General features: G+C 40.9%; 2 protein-coding genes across 2 annotated transcripts; one reads left to right on the forward strand and one right to left on the reverse strand.

Annotated features, from left to right (window-relative positions):
• Positions 1–1934: 1934 nt before the first annotated feature.
• Positions 1935–11602, reverse strand: TYW5 (tRNA-yW synthesizing protein 5). Its single transcript, XM_068408075.1, has 8 exons — positions 11490–11602; positions 10378–10532; positions 7292–7361; positions 6350–6394; positions 5688–5825; positions 4687–4774; positions 4054–4170; positions 1935–2317 (listed from the first exon to the last, which is right to left on the reverse strand). The coding sequence occupies exons 1-8, from the start codon at positions 11574–11576 to the stop codon at positions 2061–2063; spliced, it is 957 nt and encodes a 318-aa protein (XP_068264176.1). The 5' UTR covers positions 11577–11602; the 3' UTR covers positions 1935–2060.
• Positions 11603–11896: 294 nt separating this feature from the next.
• Positions 11897–18741, forward strand: MAIP1 (matrix AAA peptidase interacting protein 1). The gene is made up of 5 exons (XM_068407789.1): positions 11897–12220; positions 13559–13630; positions 15383–15509; positions 16495–16645; positions 18471–18741. Exons 1-5 carry the CDS (start codon positions 11897–11899, stop codon positions 18547–18549), a joined length of 753 nt encoding a protein of 250 aa, XP_068263890.1. The 3' UTR covers positions 18550–18741.
• Positions 18742–20214: the final 1473 nt, after the last annotated feature.

Here is a 20214-nt window from a genome sequence, read left to right on the forward strand (position 1 = left end):
TAGCCTCCCTTACAAAATAAAAATGGGGATTGAAAAATATTCAAAATGGCATTCTGAATACTTGTGGCTTGACAGATCTTATGTATGCTTTTTACATGCATACTATGAAACAAGTATTATTGAAAATCTTAGTATCACCGTTAGGTGACACAGCAGTGAATGCATTTGGCCCACAGGATTTTCCTCCTTTTACTTCCTTCTCTCCGCCGGAGCCCCAAATGGCTCGCACCCTCCCTCCGGAGCACAGCAGGCACTTCTCACAAGCTGAGACAGAAGCAGGTCACTCACACGCTCACTGCTACTCCATGAAGCTTTCCTTATTTATACTTGAGTGTTGAGGGGCCTGAGAACACCAAGCTAGCACCTCTCTTTTGGGAATGGAGCATCAAGAAATGGCAGAATGAGGGATCAGCACAGTACTTCTCTGTATTAGCATACTGAGAAACTGCCAGTGGTTAGAGTTAACGGATAGCTGTGCAGGCACAATGCTGGAACACAGCTTTGTCCAGCCCTGCAGGCTCTCTGAACCTCTCCATTTAGTCCTAACACACAAAGAATACGCTCTGTACATCTCTGCAGAACAATTCAGATGGGGCCCTCGACATTACCAGTCTAACAAAGTCAAGAGGCTTCCCCAGCCTAACAGACACAGAGATTCTGTCTCAGCAGTATGCACAAGCAACCCTTGTTCGTTTTAGAACAAAAATTTTGGGAGACCTATTTGTGATCCCAAATTTAAATTCTACCCTCAGAACATCCAATGACGCCCATCAGAATCGCTTGGCTGGTTCCATTCATGCCTATTCATTCAGATGGCCGGGTGCCCATTCACATGGTAGCAGACTATTTTCACTGTGTTGAACTGCCAAGAGGAACAGGTTTAGAAGAATAATCTGCAGTGTTGCAAGCCCCTGCTCCTCTGGAGAAAGTTTTTTCCAGCACTTTTTTAACACTACGTATCTGTTTAGTCTAAGAGCTTTTGACAAGAAGTTAGAGTTCTCAAAAAACCCTGCTAGAAGCAACAGACTGACCTAAATGTCAAATAAATGCTGCATTCCCCAAACAGCACAAGTAATAACATCAGAGGAATTTCAAAGGGACAATGACAACCTATCTATCTTTTCTGTAAGACGCCTATCTTACTTCACAAGGCTTTTATAAGCACCACAATCTGCTGAAAAGTAACCATCTACAGTGCCTCTGCAACAGGCTCCATCATCCCAGAAGGTGCGATGCAACCCCCTTTCATATGGTAACGTAATGCCTCTCAAACACCGCTCCCAATAGATTCTACATCTACTCCAGAACTACGAAATTCAGATTCTAGGACTGTAGCTGGATGGCTTTGCAGGCACATGAGTTGCAAGTGTTTCACAGCTGCAAACAGCAATACTGCCCAACTGCACTGGGGCAGTCCTGCACTACCTTGTTCAGCTAGGAAAGAGGTAAATCATTTACCTTGTGGTCAAGCTGCTGCACAATTCTAAGCTTAATCTTTCATGATTAGCTTTGTTTTTTTCCCATGCCCACTGTCAGTTTCACCACACAAGGGAGCAGAAACTCCCCACACTTACTACCAGGCTATTACTAAAAAAGAAACCATGACCATTAGAACCACCATCAATGGGTCTCTTGGACCTCCTCAGAAACCACTATGGTTTTCCTAAACTTTAGTAAACAAGGTGGCATTCAGGAAGACGTGCAGTTACTTCTAAGCATACATGCCGTCAGCCCGGCCAAATACCAAAACTTTTGTTCAGAAAAATTTAAGTAGAACAGTCCAAAAAAGTAAAGTTGTAATTGCAGATGCTGCAAATGTATGTGTTGTTGGAGAAGAAAGACCCCCTCCAGATCAAGCAGATTGTGCACTCACTGCACATGAAGAAAAAAGCAAGAAAAAAAATCTACAAGATAAACATTCATCTATAACAAAGTTTATCAACATAGTTTTTATTAGCTTTACAGAAAGTGAAGTCTGTACACATGGACAGTTTCCATATTAACATACGATTCTCTACTTTTGCAGAAGCTTGCTGAATTACAATTCAGCGATTGTTATTTTATCCATAATCATCCCTATAGGCTTTTTCCTGGATGCGTAACACCATTCTCCGAGCATAAAAATCCCTATATTCCTCAGGTAGTTCTTCAAGTGTTTTCAAGGCCCTGTCCAAGATCTGTATAGCTCTAGAGGCTGCCGTGGGATCTTTATTTCCGTAAGTGTCACTCTTGTCATAGGACTCAGGAGGAAGGTGCTTCCAAAAGACATTCAGTGCCACTCCAAATTCCTCAGAAATTACATTGTGGAACCACAAAGCTGTAGAAAGAAGAATGTCTAAAATGAAAATTACTGTCTGAAACTTCCAGGTGACTCATAACAAGTGTCAGAATTGCCCAAACTAAATCTAGTTGAGGAAAAGCCTCAACTACTGTATTTTTTGTTTATGCATAGATATTCATCCCTGAATATATCACATTGTACCAAATTTAAGAAATTCTTCAAGATGTTTACGTCGATCCATAACTTCACACAGAAGTAACAATTGCTGAAGTATAACGGGATACTCAAATGTAAGCAAATGATACACATGTGTAAGATGAAAATAAGACATCTTCCTTGTTCACTTCACTCATCTCTACTCTGAATGCAGACATCTATTTTCATAGATTTAGTCCCTAACCTTGCACAGATTGTCCGAGCGTTAATGTAAACCACCAGCGTCAGCCAGGTCACCCATGTAAGTTGCTAATATTTTCACAGTAAAGTCACAAGGCTTTACAGTTGAATCATCTTGTCTGTGGTAAGGAAGCAAAGACATTTTTGCCTCATCGAGTACATTTAAAAAATAAGTTTAATATGGTATATTTACCCTATTTCAATTTAAGCTAAAAGACTGAATGCCTTGCTTATTGCAGCTTAGTTGCTTGTATGTGCTGAAGACATAGAAAAGCTTATTCTGAGAAGTGAACAAGAAGTTTCTTTCAGGTTAGGAAGAGGGGCTGTTTCTACCTTCTCCATAACAATCACACACATTTCTCAAAGAACATCTCCATTTTCAGTGATATGCACTCCAGAAGGCTGACAAAGCTAGTACCATTCTCTGGGCTCAAAAATCCCTATACTCCCCAGTTAACTTAAGAGTGCTGAGTGTGTCTTAAGTTTGGACTAGCACACCTACTGGCAAAGACAAATTAGTATCTGTACTGCATAGAACAAAACAGAAATTATATATGATGACATTAGCAACAGTGTGTCATACCTTTCACTAACTGTAACCAAAAGTTTCTTTGGAAAGAAACACATGGTAAGTTCAAAATTAAGTAACGAGCCCAAGGCTAAGAATATATTTTAAATCTTCCTAAGAACCTCCTGCCTTCTTGTTTACTGGCCTGTATATATTGCCCAGTAATATGAAAAGGAACAGAATAAGTATCTGCCACAAGCTCATGATGAGTTAAAATAAAAAATTAATAAGTAGGAATAGCTCAATAGGAGTAATTCAAATGCCTTTCCCTTATCACCAGAATTGTCATCTCAGCCCAGGAAGCAGCTTTATATTTTCTGCTTGTGCAGAAAAAAGATTAGGACTTGTCTTTCCATTCCCCAAAGGTGATTATAAATTTCTAGAAGGTCCAATAATGCTACCATCCATAATTCTCATCAAATCATGTGCCTCACTGTTCTTACGTGCCAGAGCAACAGAAGAACATAAATGGTACTTCACTCAGATTCTGTCATTAGAAAACTCAGGTCACTGAAGTAATTTCAGATTTCACAAGTTGATTTTATAGTGCTAATCTATTAAGACATAAATTCAGAAGCATGCAGTATAATCTTGAGGGAAGGTAGGATTTGTAGGTAGATATAATAATACCTTTTATTAGGCTAATTAATACCAGTTGGAAGAAGTAGACAAGTTTTACCAATGTCTTTAGATGCTCCTACTTATAAGACAGAAATGCTTTAGTAACCTCTTACCATCCCTAGAAATGAGAAATTGCAAACAAAACTGTTTTAAAACAGAACATGGTCAGGAACTATTTGTTACTTACCTGGAATAAATAACACATCTCCTGCTTCCAGAAAACACTGATAGCGCTTGGCTTTCACAAAAAGGGGGTATTTCTCCAAGTCTGGGTTATCCACATCGAGCACCTCTGATTTAGTACCTAGGAAAGTTTTCAGAAGTAATGAATAAATGTTCCTACTCTTCCAAACAGTAACAAAGCATTATCACATTCTTGAATCAACTTTAATACTGGTTTATTCTTCTGTAACTCTTCTAAAAACCAGGCAAACCTGATGGCACTCCTTATTTACTGAAGAGACATATTCTCCTGTTGTCTATATTTCTCCTGTAACTGCAACCTTACTAACACTAAAAGACACTTTCCCTGACGTTGAAAACACCATTTTGAATCCAGACAGAGCACTGTACTCCTACACAGTCAGCTGTTGAAAACAGCACCTGGCAAAGCTGCTGTGCTCCTTTGCAGATTTCCCAACCTGCCCCACTAAAATGATTAGTTTTGACTAAAGCGAACAGCATCAGAATTATGGGACCAAATGACTTCTTTTATATCAAGCTGTCTGTTAGTGATTTTTTTCCTACAGTGCAACAGTTGTGAGCTGGAAAGGCAACTACAACGACCAAACTCTGAACTAGATAAATGTGACATGCATACCTGATAAATATAAATACGGTGCATCTCGAGGACTATACAAAACAACTCGTTTTTTCCCTGTTACTTGGATTAAGAAGTTATCCATTACCTGGAATAAGTACAGTAAGAGAGAAGTCAGCCAAGAGTTAAGAATGAATACATAGCCTGCAACTAATCTAAAATATCATCAGCTTAAAAGAGAGAATTATTAAAACCTTCATATGTTAAGAATTAGCTAAAAGAGCTTCCACATACAGTTAATGTAAAAAACTCAAGAATGTGAGTTACTTTATCCCCTTAGCTGCACATTCTTGACAAATAGTACATTTAGAAACACAGTGTTGCTTTCCAACAACTTTGTGTTTTTCCTTAAATAGGAATCAAGTTCTTCCATCTCAAAACACAAAGGCATACCATACTTAAGAAATATAAACCAGCAAAACATAATACAAAATACATTTGGGATTTCATTTCTTTTTCAGTGTTACCTCTGCCTCATTTTGCTGACTTTCTATTGATAAAGGATTATTTTTCCTAATTATAATGCAAAAAACCTATTTTTCTTATAAATAAATTTATTCAGAATTACACTGCACAATGTTAGAAGGCAATCTTATTTGGAATCTACCACATTGCAGCAACAGACCACCCAAATCACTGTACAATTACCAACAATCTGGCCATTAGAATAAAAAAATGAAGGCAACTTGAAGATGAAAATGTTGAAAGTTAGTGTGTTTCAGATTTTTAACTGAAACTCAAAACAGTAAAAAAAAAAAAAGGGGGGAAAAAAAGAAACATCATTAAATCTTACAAGTATGGAATTGGGACATACAAACAGTAAAATATTATGCCCACACAATGCATCTATGTACCACTGTACCACTGAATGTGATTCATTTCACTACTTCAAAATATGTGAAGTTTGTCATTAACAGGTCTTTGTCAGAGACTTGCACCTTAATATCTCAACTCTGTAATGCCATCTGCAACATTTTATGCTAAACACATGTATTACCTACATCATAATGTGTCCATAACTGTAATCCAGCTGAGCTGATGCGGAAGACGCTAGAGAAAAACTGTTCCTTCTCAAAATACTCTGGAATCTGAACATCTTCTGCTAAAATAGGAAACTGCTTTCTGATATCTGCAACATCCTGAAAAAAAAAAGGACATAACTCTTGGGGAACCACATATGCACACTAAAATAAGGAAGCACTTCACTATCATTTCCCATCATATGAAACATGGGGCTAGAACTTCAGCACTGGCGAACAGCTGAAAATAGCAATGCTTTTTGGTGGCCACCCTTTCAGCGTTGACTTGATCAACGATATTAATAAGAACAGTCAGAGATCTGCTTTGAACCATGGCTGCTAGAAATCACACCGAAGAGCAAGACATCATCAGAAATCCCTTCATATTAGTTTACAACAAAAGCTAAAGAATGAGAGGTGAGGAATGTACTCTTCAGTGATCAGCTAAACTCTTGTATTAACAGTAACTATTTTAGACACTTGGGTTTAAATATTCTGACCCAAATCCAGTCAGATTCACAGGCCAATTGATCATAAACAAGTTGTATACCTGTGCTACACAGCCAGCAGATGACAACAGGCTTTTGAAAATATTCCTAAACTGCTACTTTACAATATTAGAACTGTAATCTCAAGTAACTCACCTTCCTAGCATCTTCACCCACTGATCGCAAATAGTACTTTTCATCCTGAAGAGAATACAAAAAGAGAGTTGTTTGGTTTTTTAAATACGGAGTACCAACACACTTAAACAAAAAGCCTGAATTTTCTCATTAATCTAATGCAGGGCTTCATTAAAACATGGTACAAATAAATGGCATTTACAAATCCAGCTACTTTGTTACACTGCCTTTACTCTACTGCTCCCTGCTGTTCATCTCAAGAACCAGGAAAAATACGTTAATTAACTGAGAGTAGAAGAGTGAAGTAGGGGGAGAGTTGTCAGCTGCTTCAGCACTGCTGGTACTGAATGGATTCAAAGCAAATGCAGATTATAATTTAAGTTCTTCAGAACACTGATGCAGGAAGCTATTTCAATTGGCTTCAAAACTTAGAGCATTCTATGTAGCATAAAAGGTGAAAACCATGTCTGCATTCCAAACTGTTTGCTTCCTAATCACAGTTATCTGAAAAATCCCTAGTTTGAATACTGTTACATAAAGATAGCGACACATTTGCTACTCACAATTATGTTACAATAAATCTGTATTTGTATTTTGATAGCAGATGTAATCAAACTCTAAAGTACCTTCATGACATTTTCTTGCAAAACACCTAAATGATAGTTATTATTCTAAAGCAAGGTTTGATTTCTCAATTTTATGCTGGAATTCTTTCTCATGTAAGCAGTTTTTGTTAACAGAAACAGGACAACTGAAATTAACCACATGGTACACACAGAAAGCAATTTCCGAGAAAAATTATCTTCTCCCCACATTTTTTCCCTTGGCTTCAAGCCACACAAAACAGTTAAATCTAAGATCAAGTGCTTTACTGGAGTAAGACTTCAAATTACAAACCATCGTTTTCCCTTCCATATACTAGCAAATAACTGATACAAGTAACTGTGTCACTAAGAAAATTACCTCAGAAACAAAGTATTCCTTGTGTTTGACTTCAGCTGCTCTTCGTACAAATACATCAAAAGGCAGAGTTCTGAAATAGAAATATTTAAATTTATAGAATGAATAAATGTAACAACAGATGGTCTAAATGCCAGGTTTAAAATCATAAGCTCTCTTACCATAGATGCAATATGCTGCTTTTTTTTTTTTTAACATGGTGACTAATCAGTGTTTGCAGTGGATGTTTGAAGAGTTCTATCGAGACAGAAATCCTACACTTACAAACCTCTCTGCTTTAGTAAATTGTCCCAGTGTAGACCCAAACAGAATCATGTTATTGCTGAGGCTGGAAGGCACCTCTGGAGATCCTCCAGTTCAGCCCCCTTGCCAAGAGCAGGGTCAACTGCAGCAGGTTGCGCAGGACAGCGTCCAGTTGGGTTTTGCTTATCTGCAAGGATACAGACTCCATAACCTCTCTGGGCAACCTGTTCCATTGTTTGACCACCCTCACTGTAACAGAGGGGTGTTTTTTTTTTTTTATAGTTCAACAGAATTTCCTGTATTTCAACTGGTGCCCATTGCCTCTTGTCCTGTCACCATGATCCACTGAGAAGAATACGGCTCCATCTTCTTTTCTCCCTCCATCAGCTACTTACACACTTCAGTAAGCTCCCCCCTTGAGCTTAAGAGGTCTGAATGGTTTGAGTGACAGTGCAAGAAATTTCTTCACAGTCAAATTAGACTCAAACTGTGACCAACACCTGACAATACTTCCTTAGACTATGTCTCTAACAGTGTGTCATTTTTAGGCTTGTTTACTGTACATTTTTATAAATTTGCAGAAGAGGTCAGCATGAAGAAAACTACTGCAGGTGATATATATATATGTATGCATCTTCTGCTATGAATGTGTGCATGAACACAGACACCTATCTTCATTTGTAGATCTATAAAATTTATTTCCGTTATCTGATTTTTTTAAAATATGTGCTACCTCAGCTGAGCAAAACACAGGAATCTTGGTATTTTCAAGTGTTTCTTTACAGTTTTCCTTGAATTTATTAAACACACCTTCAGAATATTCAGAAAGAATCACTGAGAATTAGAGCCTGTCCCTCTGAAGTCAGTAAAAGTGCTACATATTTATTTAAATAATGGGAGCTTTTCATACGGATTACACATTTTGGCATCAGTTGATAGCGGAATGGCAAACCAAGCACAAGTAGTAATAGGACATGTATTCATTGTTATTAATATTATGTTATCAATTCAATGTTATGTTAGTTCAACTCACCATCTCACATTGTCACTGGATAAAGAATATATTGCATGTAAACATCAAATTTCAGAGCAACCACCAAGTACCCACAGTTAAGAAGAAACTATCCTCAAGTGAAATTTTTTGTGATCCTGTTATCCCTTCTACCAGAACATGACCTGCATCTGACAGTACTTAGACCACTTCTCTAAACATTTAAGCTTGTTTGTAACAGTCAAACACAACAACCACTGAAGTCAATGGAAAAAACAAACAAAAACCAACCCTCTGCCTTCAGCTGAACTGTTATATCATGCCCATTTACATTCGCTGCTGAAGAAAGTGAGAGCACAGCTCCACGACACCTTGAACGGATGCACGCCGGCACTGCCACAGCTCTGCCCTTGCTGTCTACCCTAATCATCCCATCTCCTCCCTTACTCTAGCACTGGCACTCATCTGACCTCGTGGTGAACCTGCTAGCAAAGCTAAACCAGCAGAAAAACATTCAGATTTCTGCAGCACATCACAACGTGGCTGAATGAGTTCCAGAACCAACACAAAGACAGGGTAGGAGCATGCAACTTACAACAGGACTGCAGTACTACTCACGTGCATCAGTTTAAAATCACGGCACTGCATGTTAAATCCTCAGTGTTTCTATTCTTTTAGTTCTACTTACTCTCCCTTCATATTAGAATGAGACGCTTGCTGTGGCAAGGGTCAAAGCTACCTGAATTTCAAGTGAAATAAGTGAAAGTCCTAACACCTGCTATAACGAAGCACCATCAGAGCACCTCCATATGGCTGTCCACAAACCTGCTAAAACTAGCCCGTCGGATCAACTGCATGTGAGCTCACAGTAACAGATATTATAATAAGAAACAAAATAGAGCGGGGAAAAGGAAATATGGAGATAAGGCAGTCATTCAAGTACAACCTAATTTCAAAGATTCAAAACTTCATTATGCAGTGAGCAGAATACAGCATGATTATAAGGTGATCTTTCCCCTGAACAACAGGTTCCACTCATAGAGACTTGTAGCTTGTTTACACTTACAGCACATGCTTCTGCCTTCTTAAAAGTTTAACAGACTGAACACATCTTGTTCCCACTTAAGGAAAACAAATGACAACTGAAATAAAGGCATTTACCCTCAAAGAGCAACACAATGACTGAGATTAGACAAACTCTGAAGAAATGTTTTGGCAGCTACACGAGAGGAACTTCAGAGGAGATCGAGAGTTAATGTGACCCTCATCAAGATCAAAGAGCTGCTGAAACATGTGGTATCCAGTAGTTTGAACATTCTGAGAACTGCACATGCTAACTTTGAAAGGAGCTTTGTTTTAATTAGTAACATCCTTCCTAGAGTGGAATAGCATGCCTGCTACGTGCCAGCATTCAAAGAGGTTCAAACACATGGTGAGTCAGAAACTAGCACTATTCAGTAACGTTGAAAACGCACCACATAATTAAGACAAAATAGCATATCACCTAGCATCAAGGGGTTTTTTGGTTTGGCTTTTTTAATTAACACCAGCAAATGCCAGGCTCAAATTTCCTACAATAGTGCTGTGTCAAAGTACCTTTATAACTCTTCTTCATGCTATCACTTTTAAGGCCCTGTTTGGCCCCTCCTCTCACCCTTGTACTATTTATTCAGGGTGTTGAGATACTTGTGGAATGAAGAGGGGGAAATCAAGGACAGCACTTCGATAGGTAATTTAAAGTTTTCACAAAGTATCTTCATATTCATCCTCAGCTTCAAACAGATGCACTGTATGTCTGAAAGTTACAAGCACAAGCACATGCCTTTAAAATACAAGAGGCCTTGGAATGAAGTACCTATACACAAAGTTCTTACTGAGGAAATCCATCTGTGGCACCGCAGAAACATGAATCTTTACTTCTTTACATCCTTCGGCTTGGCTCAAGTAATCTACTGTCCATTTGGTTGTGCAAGTGCCCAGTTCCATTCCTTTCAGCACTACTGGCTTTCTCTGAGGAACAAAAAAAATTTCAATGGTGAAATGATCATAGGATCCAGTGGAAAATAATCAGAATTAGTTTTTCAAACAAAGTACACACAAACAAGTCAGCTGAATACCAGGACCTGCTACACAAAGTCGCAACTGATCTGTTCACAAATGAACAAAGTGAATGTTGAAACAAAATGCAGTAAATCATGAGACTGCTTCTCTATTTACTATATCCTCTTTCCTAGCAGGATAAGGAAGGATATGGAGAGGCAAAGACAATTTTAACACACACTTTGGGCTGGGGCCATTGAGGAATCTAGCCAGACTAAGGAATAGCTCTAGTCATTCTAGCTAGAGCTTAGCAGAAAACAAACAAAAGACCCTACAGTTAAGGTGTACACTGTGAGCTGTGGTGGTGCTACATGTTCTCATGAAAGAAGCGCTTTCCATCTGTATTAAGGCTCCTTGATGCTGACAACCTCGAACAGGTTTGATCCAGCACACACACAAAAAATTAGTAGAAAGACACTTTTGTTTTGAATCGGGACCTCGGAGAAAAAAGGGATCAGTGATGACACAGCAACAAAACCAGCAATCGCACTTTTTTTAACCACTGTCCAAACGGACTCACAGAGAGATGAGCCGTCAGAGAAGGGATCTGCCTGTAGAAGCGCCCTGCTGCTAAGCTCACGTTCAGTGCCACGGGTCACGATACCTCTCAGGGACTCCCTCAAACCCACACCCGCGGCTGGCCAGCACCGGCCTTGCCAGCTGAGGCGGCCTCACGCGAAACTTTGTGAGGTCCCAGCCCGCTCCAGCGGGGCCCCGCTCCCAACACCCAGCCTGCGCCAAGCCCGGTCAGCCAGCTGCCCCGGGCCCGCCGCCGCCGAACCCCGCCCTCCCCCGCGCGGCTGCGGAGAGGCTCCGGGCCGCTCGGCCGCGCCGGGCCGGGCCGGGCCGAGGGAAGCAGGGCCGTACCCGCGGGTAGATGTCTCGCAGGAACCGCTCCCGCGTGACGCCGGCCAGCCGCGCCACCGGCACCACCGCCTGCTCCCGCCGCTCCATGGCCGCTTCCGCGCCGCTGACCCGCGTCCGGCTCCCGCCGCTTCCCCCCGGAAAGAAGAGCTCGCGCAGATGCGTTCCCCGCCTCCTCCCGCGAGGCACGGGCCGGGGAACCTCCGGCTCCCTCCCTTCTCCGGGAGGCGTGTTCCGCGGTGACTGCGCGCTCCTCCGAGCAGTGCGACCCCGAACCGCCGGTCACCCGGACCTCCACCGCCTCCGGAGGCCGCCCCGCCGCCAGGGAACCGGCGGGCGGCGGCTCTGTTTCCCGCGGAGCGGGCGCCCCTGACGGACGGGGCGGGGCGAGGGACGGGACAGGAGCCGTCATGGCGCTGCGCGCGGCGCCCAGCCGCGGCTGTCGGCTCGCGCGCGCGCTGGCGGCGCCGGGGGCGGCCAGGGTCCCGCCGCCGCTGCTACCGCCCGCCGCCGCCCCGGCCCTGCCGCTGGCCGCGCTCCGCCCGCCGCCGCCCGCCGCGCGGTTCGCCAGCAGCGCCGGGCAGGGGCCGGAGGCCGGGGGTCCGCAGCGGCGGGTGGTGGTGGTGAGGATCACCAGCCCCTTCGCCTGGCTCCGCACCCGCTTCTATTACCTCCTCATCCGCCTGTACTTCGACCAGGAGTTCAGCATCGAGGAGTTCACGCGGGGGGGCCAAGCAGGTGAGCGGGCGGCGGGGCGCGCTCCCCCGGCCCGGCGCGGTGCCTCGGGGGGGGCGGGCAGGGCCCGCCGGCCGGCCTGAGGGGAAGGGCGCCCGCGCCGCCTGGCCGCGGCCCCGCCGAGCCTCCCCGGCGGCTGCCCCTGCCCGCGTTTGGTGTCACACGCGGACACGGCAGCGCCTGTGTTCTCCTGTGTGTAAAACAGGGGGAGCTGCCCGCTTTTGGCTCCTAGTACCTCATTTCTGGAGGAAGTGAGGATAATCAGAGGTGTGCTTTTCTTCAGACTTTTCCTGGTTTATTCTCCCAGATTCCAGAATTAAAATGAGCTGATTTAGCCATCCCCAAAACAGTGTGGAGATGTTTTAGGGCCTTTAAGGGAAAACATATCTCCTCTTGGCTGGTTTTGCTAAAATGAGAAAGCTTAGGCAGGCGTAGTGCTGGTGTGTGTATTTGTTTCTCTGAATTTATGAACCCAATAAGCTTTGTCAACACAATGTGTCAAAGAGGTAGTGATCTCAAAGCTAATCATGTAAAAGTTACAGAGTCACCTGCTGTGAAACTTCAGCTGATGTGTTTAGTTTAAAAAAAAAACCCCACCAAACAAAAAAAAACAACCCAAACCAACACACCAGGTGGTAGAGGCCAGAATGTTAAAATGCTTAAGATGAATTCAAGAGAGACAAAAAAAAAACCCTACAACCAATTAGTTGCCCTGCCTGCAGAACCACCTGTTTTACCTTGCCCTGTTTTTTTTCTTGTTTTTACTTGTTGTAGAGTCCTAAACACTGTCAGCATTTCACAAGTACACTATTTGAATATGTAGAAGCATGATTATATGTAACTATACCTGCAAAATTAAGGGGGAAAAGGGGAGTTGAGTTTCCTGAAGTTTAGAGACTAAACCAGATTTAGAAAGAAATTTGGTAAACCTGTTTTGACCGAAACCAGGAGATGAGCTGGAAAAGGGGGCAGGGGAACAAAATATTTACAGGGAAAGAGTAGACTGTTTGACTTATCAAAAAGAGAGTAAAAACCGATTTATGTAGACTACTGTAATGCTTTTTTTTAAGTAACTGTGCGTTCACTTGCCTGTTATCAAAAGGTTTGATGCTTTAAATGAGAGACTGAAAAGAAATGTTACGTTTTTATCAGTTCATGGAATCACCCTTTTAATGCTGGAGGGCTTCCATTTCAGTGGTGATACACTCTGCAAATACTGAAATCTTAAATCACGGAATATTTGGGTAGCTTGTCGCGTAATGGTGGATTTATCTGAAGAATAAGCCAGCTCGGTGTTATTTGTTCATATATTTCTCTCTTTTTTTTTTTTTTTGTAGGCCTTTTCTGTTGTTTCAAAACTGCTGTCTCAGCGTAAACTTGACCTGCTGGATGAACTTGTATCAGCAGAGGTAAATGCTTTCCATCTCTTATTCTAGCAACTGATTTTCCGTTATGAAGTAACGTGCCTTCAGCCTGTCATTATCTACAAATACTGCCAGTTTGGTTTAATTTGGGAAAAACAGCATAAGATGGAACAGGGTAGTTGTTTGTTCTGCAGCTTTTTTGTGTTTAATTTCAAGGCATGAAACTTAATTTAAAATTACTGTATTTAAAAAAAAATATTCTTGCCATTGAGCATAAGGACCAATTGTCAAAAAGATTGCTGGTGTACCAGGAAGGATTGAAAGGCAGTGGGTTCTGCACGGCAGGCGGAATTGCGTACCTCTGTTGGTGTAGGCAGACAGCTGATGCTTTTGGTCTGTGCACCAGAATTCTGATGAAGAAAGGAACTGGTTTGTGCTCGTCCCTGCTGCACTAATACATTCCTACCCCCAAGCAGACCATACAGCCAATTACTGGTCTCGGCTGGAAGGCCTCAGTTTTGTGTCACGGTCTCAGGGATATGGCTGACCTGGCTAGTTAAACATGGGTGCTGTGTGTTCTGTGTTTTTACGAATTCTTAATTGCTGAAGTTGTCTTGGCCTTCCCAGGGGATGGAGGTAGCAGATGCATCAGAGTCAAGTGGAGGAGATACTTCAGGTCTATGCCTTGTTACTGGATGTCAGCTTGGCCCGCCCTATTACCACCCATGCCTTTGCAGCAAAAATTTTCATGCTGTTCTAGTGCATCCCCACTGGACAATCTTGCCTCCTCTCTCTGAGCAGAGGTAGAAATAAAATGTGAGCTTGTTTCTTATAGTTGTTTTGAAAGAGCATCTCCTCTTCCTCTGCTCGTCTTAAATTCTTCAGGTGATCGGGTTAACACTGATCCAGAGACCTCATGTAACCAGAGCATGTAATGGCTGAGGCTGTGATTCCATGTGACTTTGCTGTTGCTTTGGCCGGTGAATTTTATACCAGCAAAATGTACTAGAAACCAGCGTCTTCTAGTGAAGATTGCCTCTTGCTTCCGTGTGACCTCTGGATTTGTTTGTTATTCAAAAATGGCAATTCAAGTTAGGCTAAAAACTGAGTACGAGTAACAAATAAGTGCTGCACAGCTTCATCCTTCCTTGTGACGTGTCTTTCTCATGTGTTGTTTGAGGTGATGCCTCTGTTCAGTTCGTGCACCATAGCCTTTTTCTACTTAACGCACCTGGGTAGGTCTTAGGGCACTCAGGTACTAGGGGTGTGAATGCGATATGGAACTTAAGTCCCAGAGCAATGGCTTTTCAGTCCTCTCTGATTGTGCATAAACTTTGTCTAATGGAAATGTGAATCACAAAATGTCAAAGATAAACATAGTGGTAATGGAACTGATTTTCAAGGAAATTTGTGAAAGATAACTAAGAAATAAATTAATCAAAAGCTAAGGAATATACACATAGCAAGAAATGAGCAGAGTGTAAGTATGATTGTGGAAGCAAGCTTAACATGTAAGCAAGGCCTACATGCCTTGCTTTGCAACTTCTGTTTTGACAGAACCTTTTCTAAACATTTTTTAAAATACTTTGTTTTCATTGGTTTGAGAATTAAATGGATCTTCTTTAATATCGCTGAATTAGGGTTTGGGAGTGCCCAAACTTCCCAGTGCTTTTTCACTTCTGCTGTTGTATATGTTAAAGAAATGCTTTAACTATATAGTTCGTTTTATTAACTGCAGTAGAAAAGATTGTTACTTCAATTTCCTAATGAAAAACTGACAGGTTTTTTTTAATTTAGGTACTTCAGGTGTTGAAGGAAAAGATTTCTTTGCTCCCTGACAACCACAGGGATGCTTTAGCAGCTGACATTGATGCCATCATGTACACAACAGAAGGAGATGTTCGCATTTACTATGATGATGATGGTATGTTTAGAATTCTAAAACATTTCAGCAATGGGCAGTCTTATCTCCTGGTTTTGCTACTAAGCAGGCATTCCCCTTACAGATGTGTTTTTAGAGTACTGTTTCTCATTCCTTGTTCTTCTGTTTATAGTTCATCTATATATAATTCCCTGATTTCCTTTTAAACCAGAACCTGAGAGATTATTGTTAATAAGTCATGGTACTGTTTTGACTTCTGCTTAGGTCTTGCTCATTCCTCCTTTTGTAATTTTGGATTTTTACATTATTAGTCCTTAGCAATCTCAAACCACTCAAAAACAATTATTCTACTATATGCAGAAAACTGTTGCTTCAGCAATGAAAAAATATCTTCCAAGAAGAATGGTGAAGGCTGGATAATGAAATAAATTTTGCCGTCTTCACTTCTATTCTGCTTTCGTGGAATACACTTTGTTCCAGGACTTCTTGATTATTTTTTTTAAGCTAGTCATGAGCTCAAGCAAGTTTTTCTTTTGGTTAAATACCAGCATTATGTGCGCAGTTCACCATCAGACACAGTTGAGATGGTTTATAGTCTAACCATGGGTCTTCCAATGAGCATTTCAAGTTGTCAGACCCAGTGGGTGTTTTTCCTGTTTGCGGGGGGATAGGGATTTTTTTTTTCTCTTAGTCTGCACCCAAGTTTCAACTACTCTGCCTACTTTTGTAGTATCAGTAGTGGGCTTTGGACCTTGTGGTAGCCAGCTTTTTTTCATACGGTTTGATTATGTACAATGTCACGCAACGCTCATGATAAAATACATACCTTTCTACGGAGTGTATTTTTATTGTTGCTAAACAGCATGAATATGGCTTTAAATAGCTTTATTGTTCATTATTTTGTCATGTGTTCTTTATGGCTGAAGTCAGCTGCCCTTCCAGGGTCTCACTAGAATATATGTTAGATAGCAAATAGGAGCATTTGACCAATGAGAAAGAATGAGATCTCATGCTTTGTTTCCAACAGGAAGAAAGTTTGTTAGTATCCTGATGCGTTTCTGGTATCTGAATGGTGCTAACCTACCTGATGAAGTACCAGGTGAAACCAAAGTTTTCCAGATTGTGTTTGGAGATGAAAACACGAAAGAAAAAAGACATCTTTTAACAGCAAACTATGAGTAAGTTTACTTGTCCTTTTTTTTTTTTTTTCCTCCATATACACGGGCTAGCTGTGTGGAAAGCAGTTTGGGAACTGAAAGAGTTCACACTGTGCAAGTGCAGAACTTCATATGTTTTAATTTACCTTGATTCTAATCTAAGTTAGTTCTCACCCAGATTTCCAGTTTTTATGCTAGGGCCAAATTTTTTAAATACCCCTTAAAATCATTATGCTATTACCTTGCTTCTGAGTTGAGATTAATGGGAACTCTTCCTTTGTCAGGAAGAGCAATAGTTGGAGCACTGAGTGAGGTTTCTGATCCTTTCCTATACTGCTCCTGCAGCTTTCAGGAAATAGACCAGTATCAGTCCTTGTTTCCCGTTTCTTGTAGCACAGCTAACAGCAATGCAGTCAAGCCAAGCAGTCAAGTGCGGTACTGTTGGCTTGTCACGCCCCGCACAACAGTCAGAACTGCAATTAGCTGAAAAAGTAGCTCATGAAAGAGGAAATTTTGTTAGTCAAATGCTTTCTGCAGACAGGCAGAACAAAGCAAGCATCAAGTGGTGTTCAGATAATTCATGCCACTGTACTCCAAGCCCTCAAAGCACACATTAGGTAGATGGATTTTCATAGAAATGCTTGTAAATAATGTCTGTATTAGTGTGCTGATCTCAGAGCAGAGCAGAAATATCTGCACGGTTGGCAAAATGTACTGAAAATAACATTTGCAGAAGTTGGAAAAAGTGAGGATTTTTGTGAGAGAAATGCAATATAGTCAATGACTTCTACACCCACATTTGAAATGGAGAGAATATGGGGTCTAGATGGTCAGGAGCTCTGAAACAAAGGAAACACTCTGAGGACACCAGTGCTTTATGCCTGGATGGATTTTTGTGGATCCATCCCTTAGCCAAATTCAGCATGTTTTTTAGAGTTGGAGGCTTCTGAGGCTCCATTAACCTCAAGAACCTCCCCTGAAAGCCCTAAATATCTGTTCCTAGTCCCCAGCAGAGAGATCTTTGTAATTACGTGTTCCTTCTTCTATTTACAGTGCCAACTGACACTCAAATGGGCAAAGTTACTACAGGCCTTGAAAGCCTAGTGTTAAGTATTTGGGTGTCTGGAGAAGACAGTTTCCAGGAGTGGATTTGCATGTAATTGCAAAGCAATGAGGTTATACTTCTCTCTTCCACACTATGCAGGTTACTTGGGAGCATGAATATTCAGCTTGAAGCTCAGACTTACCTTTAGATGGCAAGCAGTCAAAACTGACATGCTCAGGGAGGAAGGCAGTAATGACTACAAAAGGAAGAGGAAGATTCTTTGAAAGTAGGGGCGGATGTTTTCATTTGCCTATCAACAACTGTGGAATTTTCTTTCAGGGAGGTTCAGTACTACTGTTATCTTGATCTGCGGTGTATTTCTGAAAATATATTACTTTATAGTTCAGTACAAATGAAAGTTTTCAGGTAGAATGCATAGCATGTGATTTCCCTTTACAATGCAGTTACCATCCCATTAAATAAAACCCTTTATTTAGAGATGAGGATCTGCCACAAAGCTATATTCATAGCTACTGCTGTGAAAACTGAGTGCTTTCTTGATACCAGGGTCTTCACTGTTGCTGCTTGATCCTGTCTGTGGGATCTGAACCAAAACACTCTCAAGTCAGTGCACTTTATTTTGATCTTCCATTTTGGGGCATAAGCATTAGAGTCTAAGGAGCTTTTGCAGGAATAACTTTGAAGTAAAATATTTCTTCATGATTTCTTGTTGGTGTTAGTAGCTCTTTAAGGATCAAGTAAATTTTAACAACTCTTCACTTACTGTCTTTCCTTTTCCAGGTTCCAAAGGGAATTTACAGAAGGAGCAAAACCAGACTGGACAATTACACGGATTGAACATCCAAGGCTATTAGAATAAATGCCTTCTATAGTCTTTTTATGTACCATTGTAAATGTTCTGATGTGACACATATCAGGCTTTTTTTGGTCTCTTTTTTCCCTTCTTGCCTTCTCCTCCAAAAGAGGGATGAATTTTGTATGTTTAATTCCCAGAATTGTTTCTGAAACTTACACTATGCTGCAGAATGACAATAAAGCCTTCTCCCTGGAACAGGCTAGTACAAGTTTAATTGGTACTAACGCTCATCCGAGGCATTTACACAGCACAGTTTCACGCAGGCCGGTAATACGGGTATGTCGACTTCTTACATTCTGAGAAGAAATGGTACTACTTGAAGATCAACAACACTTTCATGGCTGATGACCCTTCTGAGTTATTTTCATGTGTTTCTTTTTTCCCTAGGGACTGTACAATATATAACTGAATAATATGCAAGATGAAATAGAGGTAGATGGACTTCTTAGATTGTCTAGCCTCAACAGTTCATTTTGAGGTAATCTTGCTTTTGACTATATTTGAGATTAAGAAAGTTAGAGCCATTATCAGTATTTGGTACAGGTCTGGAGTGAGAAAAAACTTCTAGCATTGCACTGGGAAAATGGATCAGAGAGAGAAATAATATTTTTTGAAAAATAAAACCAACATTTTATCAGTATTTTGCACAGGATTTGAGTAAGAAAAAACTTTTAGCATTGCACTGGGAAAATGGATCAAACATATATATATATATATATTCTGAAAAATAAAACCAGCATTCCTTTCAATTCAATAACATACAGTCAATTCCAAGTGTAGAGGTTTATGAAAGAAAAAATCGATTGAAAACATGGATTTAAAAGAGGACCTGACAGTGAAACTAAACAAAGTCCTCTATTTGAAATGCTTGTTGAAGAAATGAACAAATCATTAAAATTAGATGTTGCAACTTAACAATTTCCCAGTTCTCACATTCTGTGTTTCTGGAATGTGAGATCGCTGGTGTAAGTAGCTTGAGATTTTTATATGCAGATCAACAGGAGGTCATCGTAACAGGTTTTTTTATCCCCTATTTCAGCTTTAAAGATAAAGCTGACTTTCTACCCAGGCATGTTGTAGAGATTCATGCAGTGTTTTGCAAGTGTAAAATAAGTATAATTACTGTGATTCACAGTAGCTGTGATTGAAAAGTATAAATTAAATTTTCCATAGTTCATCTCTTATGATGCAGTGATTTAATGAGAAGACTGTTTAAAGCTTATCAACAAGTTTTTATCTCAGAACTTGGCAAAATTGTGGTACTTTGCTCTGCCTTAGCAGCAGCAGTCTGACCTTATAATGGAGAATTTGTGGTTTGTCTACTGGACAAAGTTCAGTGATGACAGAGAGCCTTGTCTTCAGGGGAGAAACAAAATTGTGTATTTAAAATTATATATAGCTATTTGGTATGCAGTGAGTCTGGAAAAGTTTGAGGCAAAGTGAAAAATGTTTATTATTTTGTGGGCCATTTGCTGGGGTGATGCTAAATGGTAGCATGTCCAGTTTGGCCACTGAATGATGTGCCACAGAAAGCTGCAATCAGCCATGTTTAACATAGTAACAGGAGAAACGAGAACACAAGTGAAGTGTGCAGAGTCAGTTCCAAAATAAGTCATTATTATGGAGTAAAAGAAGACAAAAGCCAGTGAAGCCAGGTTTATGTTCAGG

The sequence above is a fragment of the Nyctibius grandis genome, chromosome 9 (genome assembly GCF_013368605.1).
Source record: "Nyctibius grandis isolate bNycGra1 chromosome 9, bNycGra1.pri, whole genome shotgun sequence".
In the NCBI taxonomy this organism is placed as follows: Eukaryota; Metazoa; Chordata; class Aves; order Nyctibiiformes; family Nyctibiidae; genus Nyctibius; species Nyctibius grandis.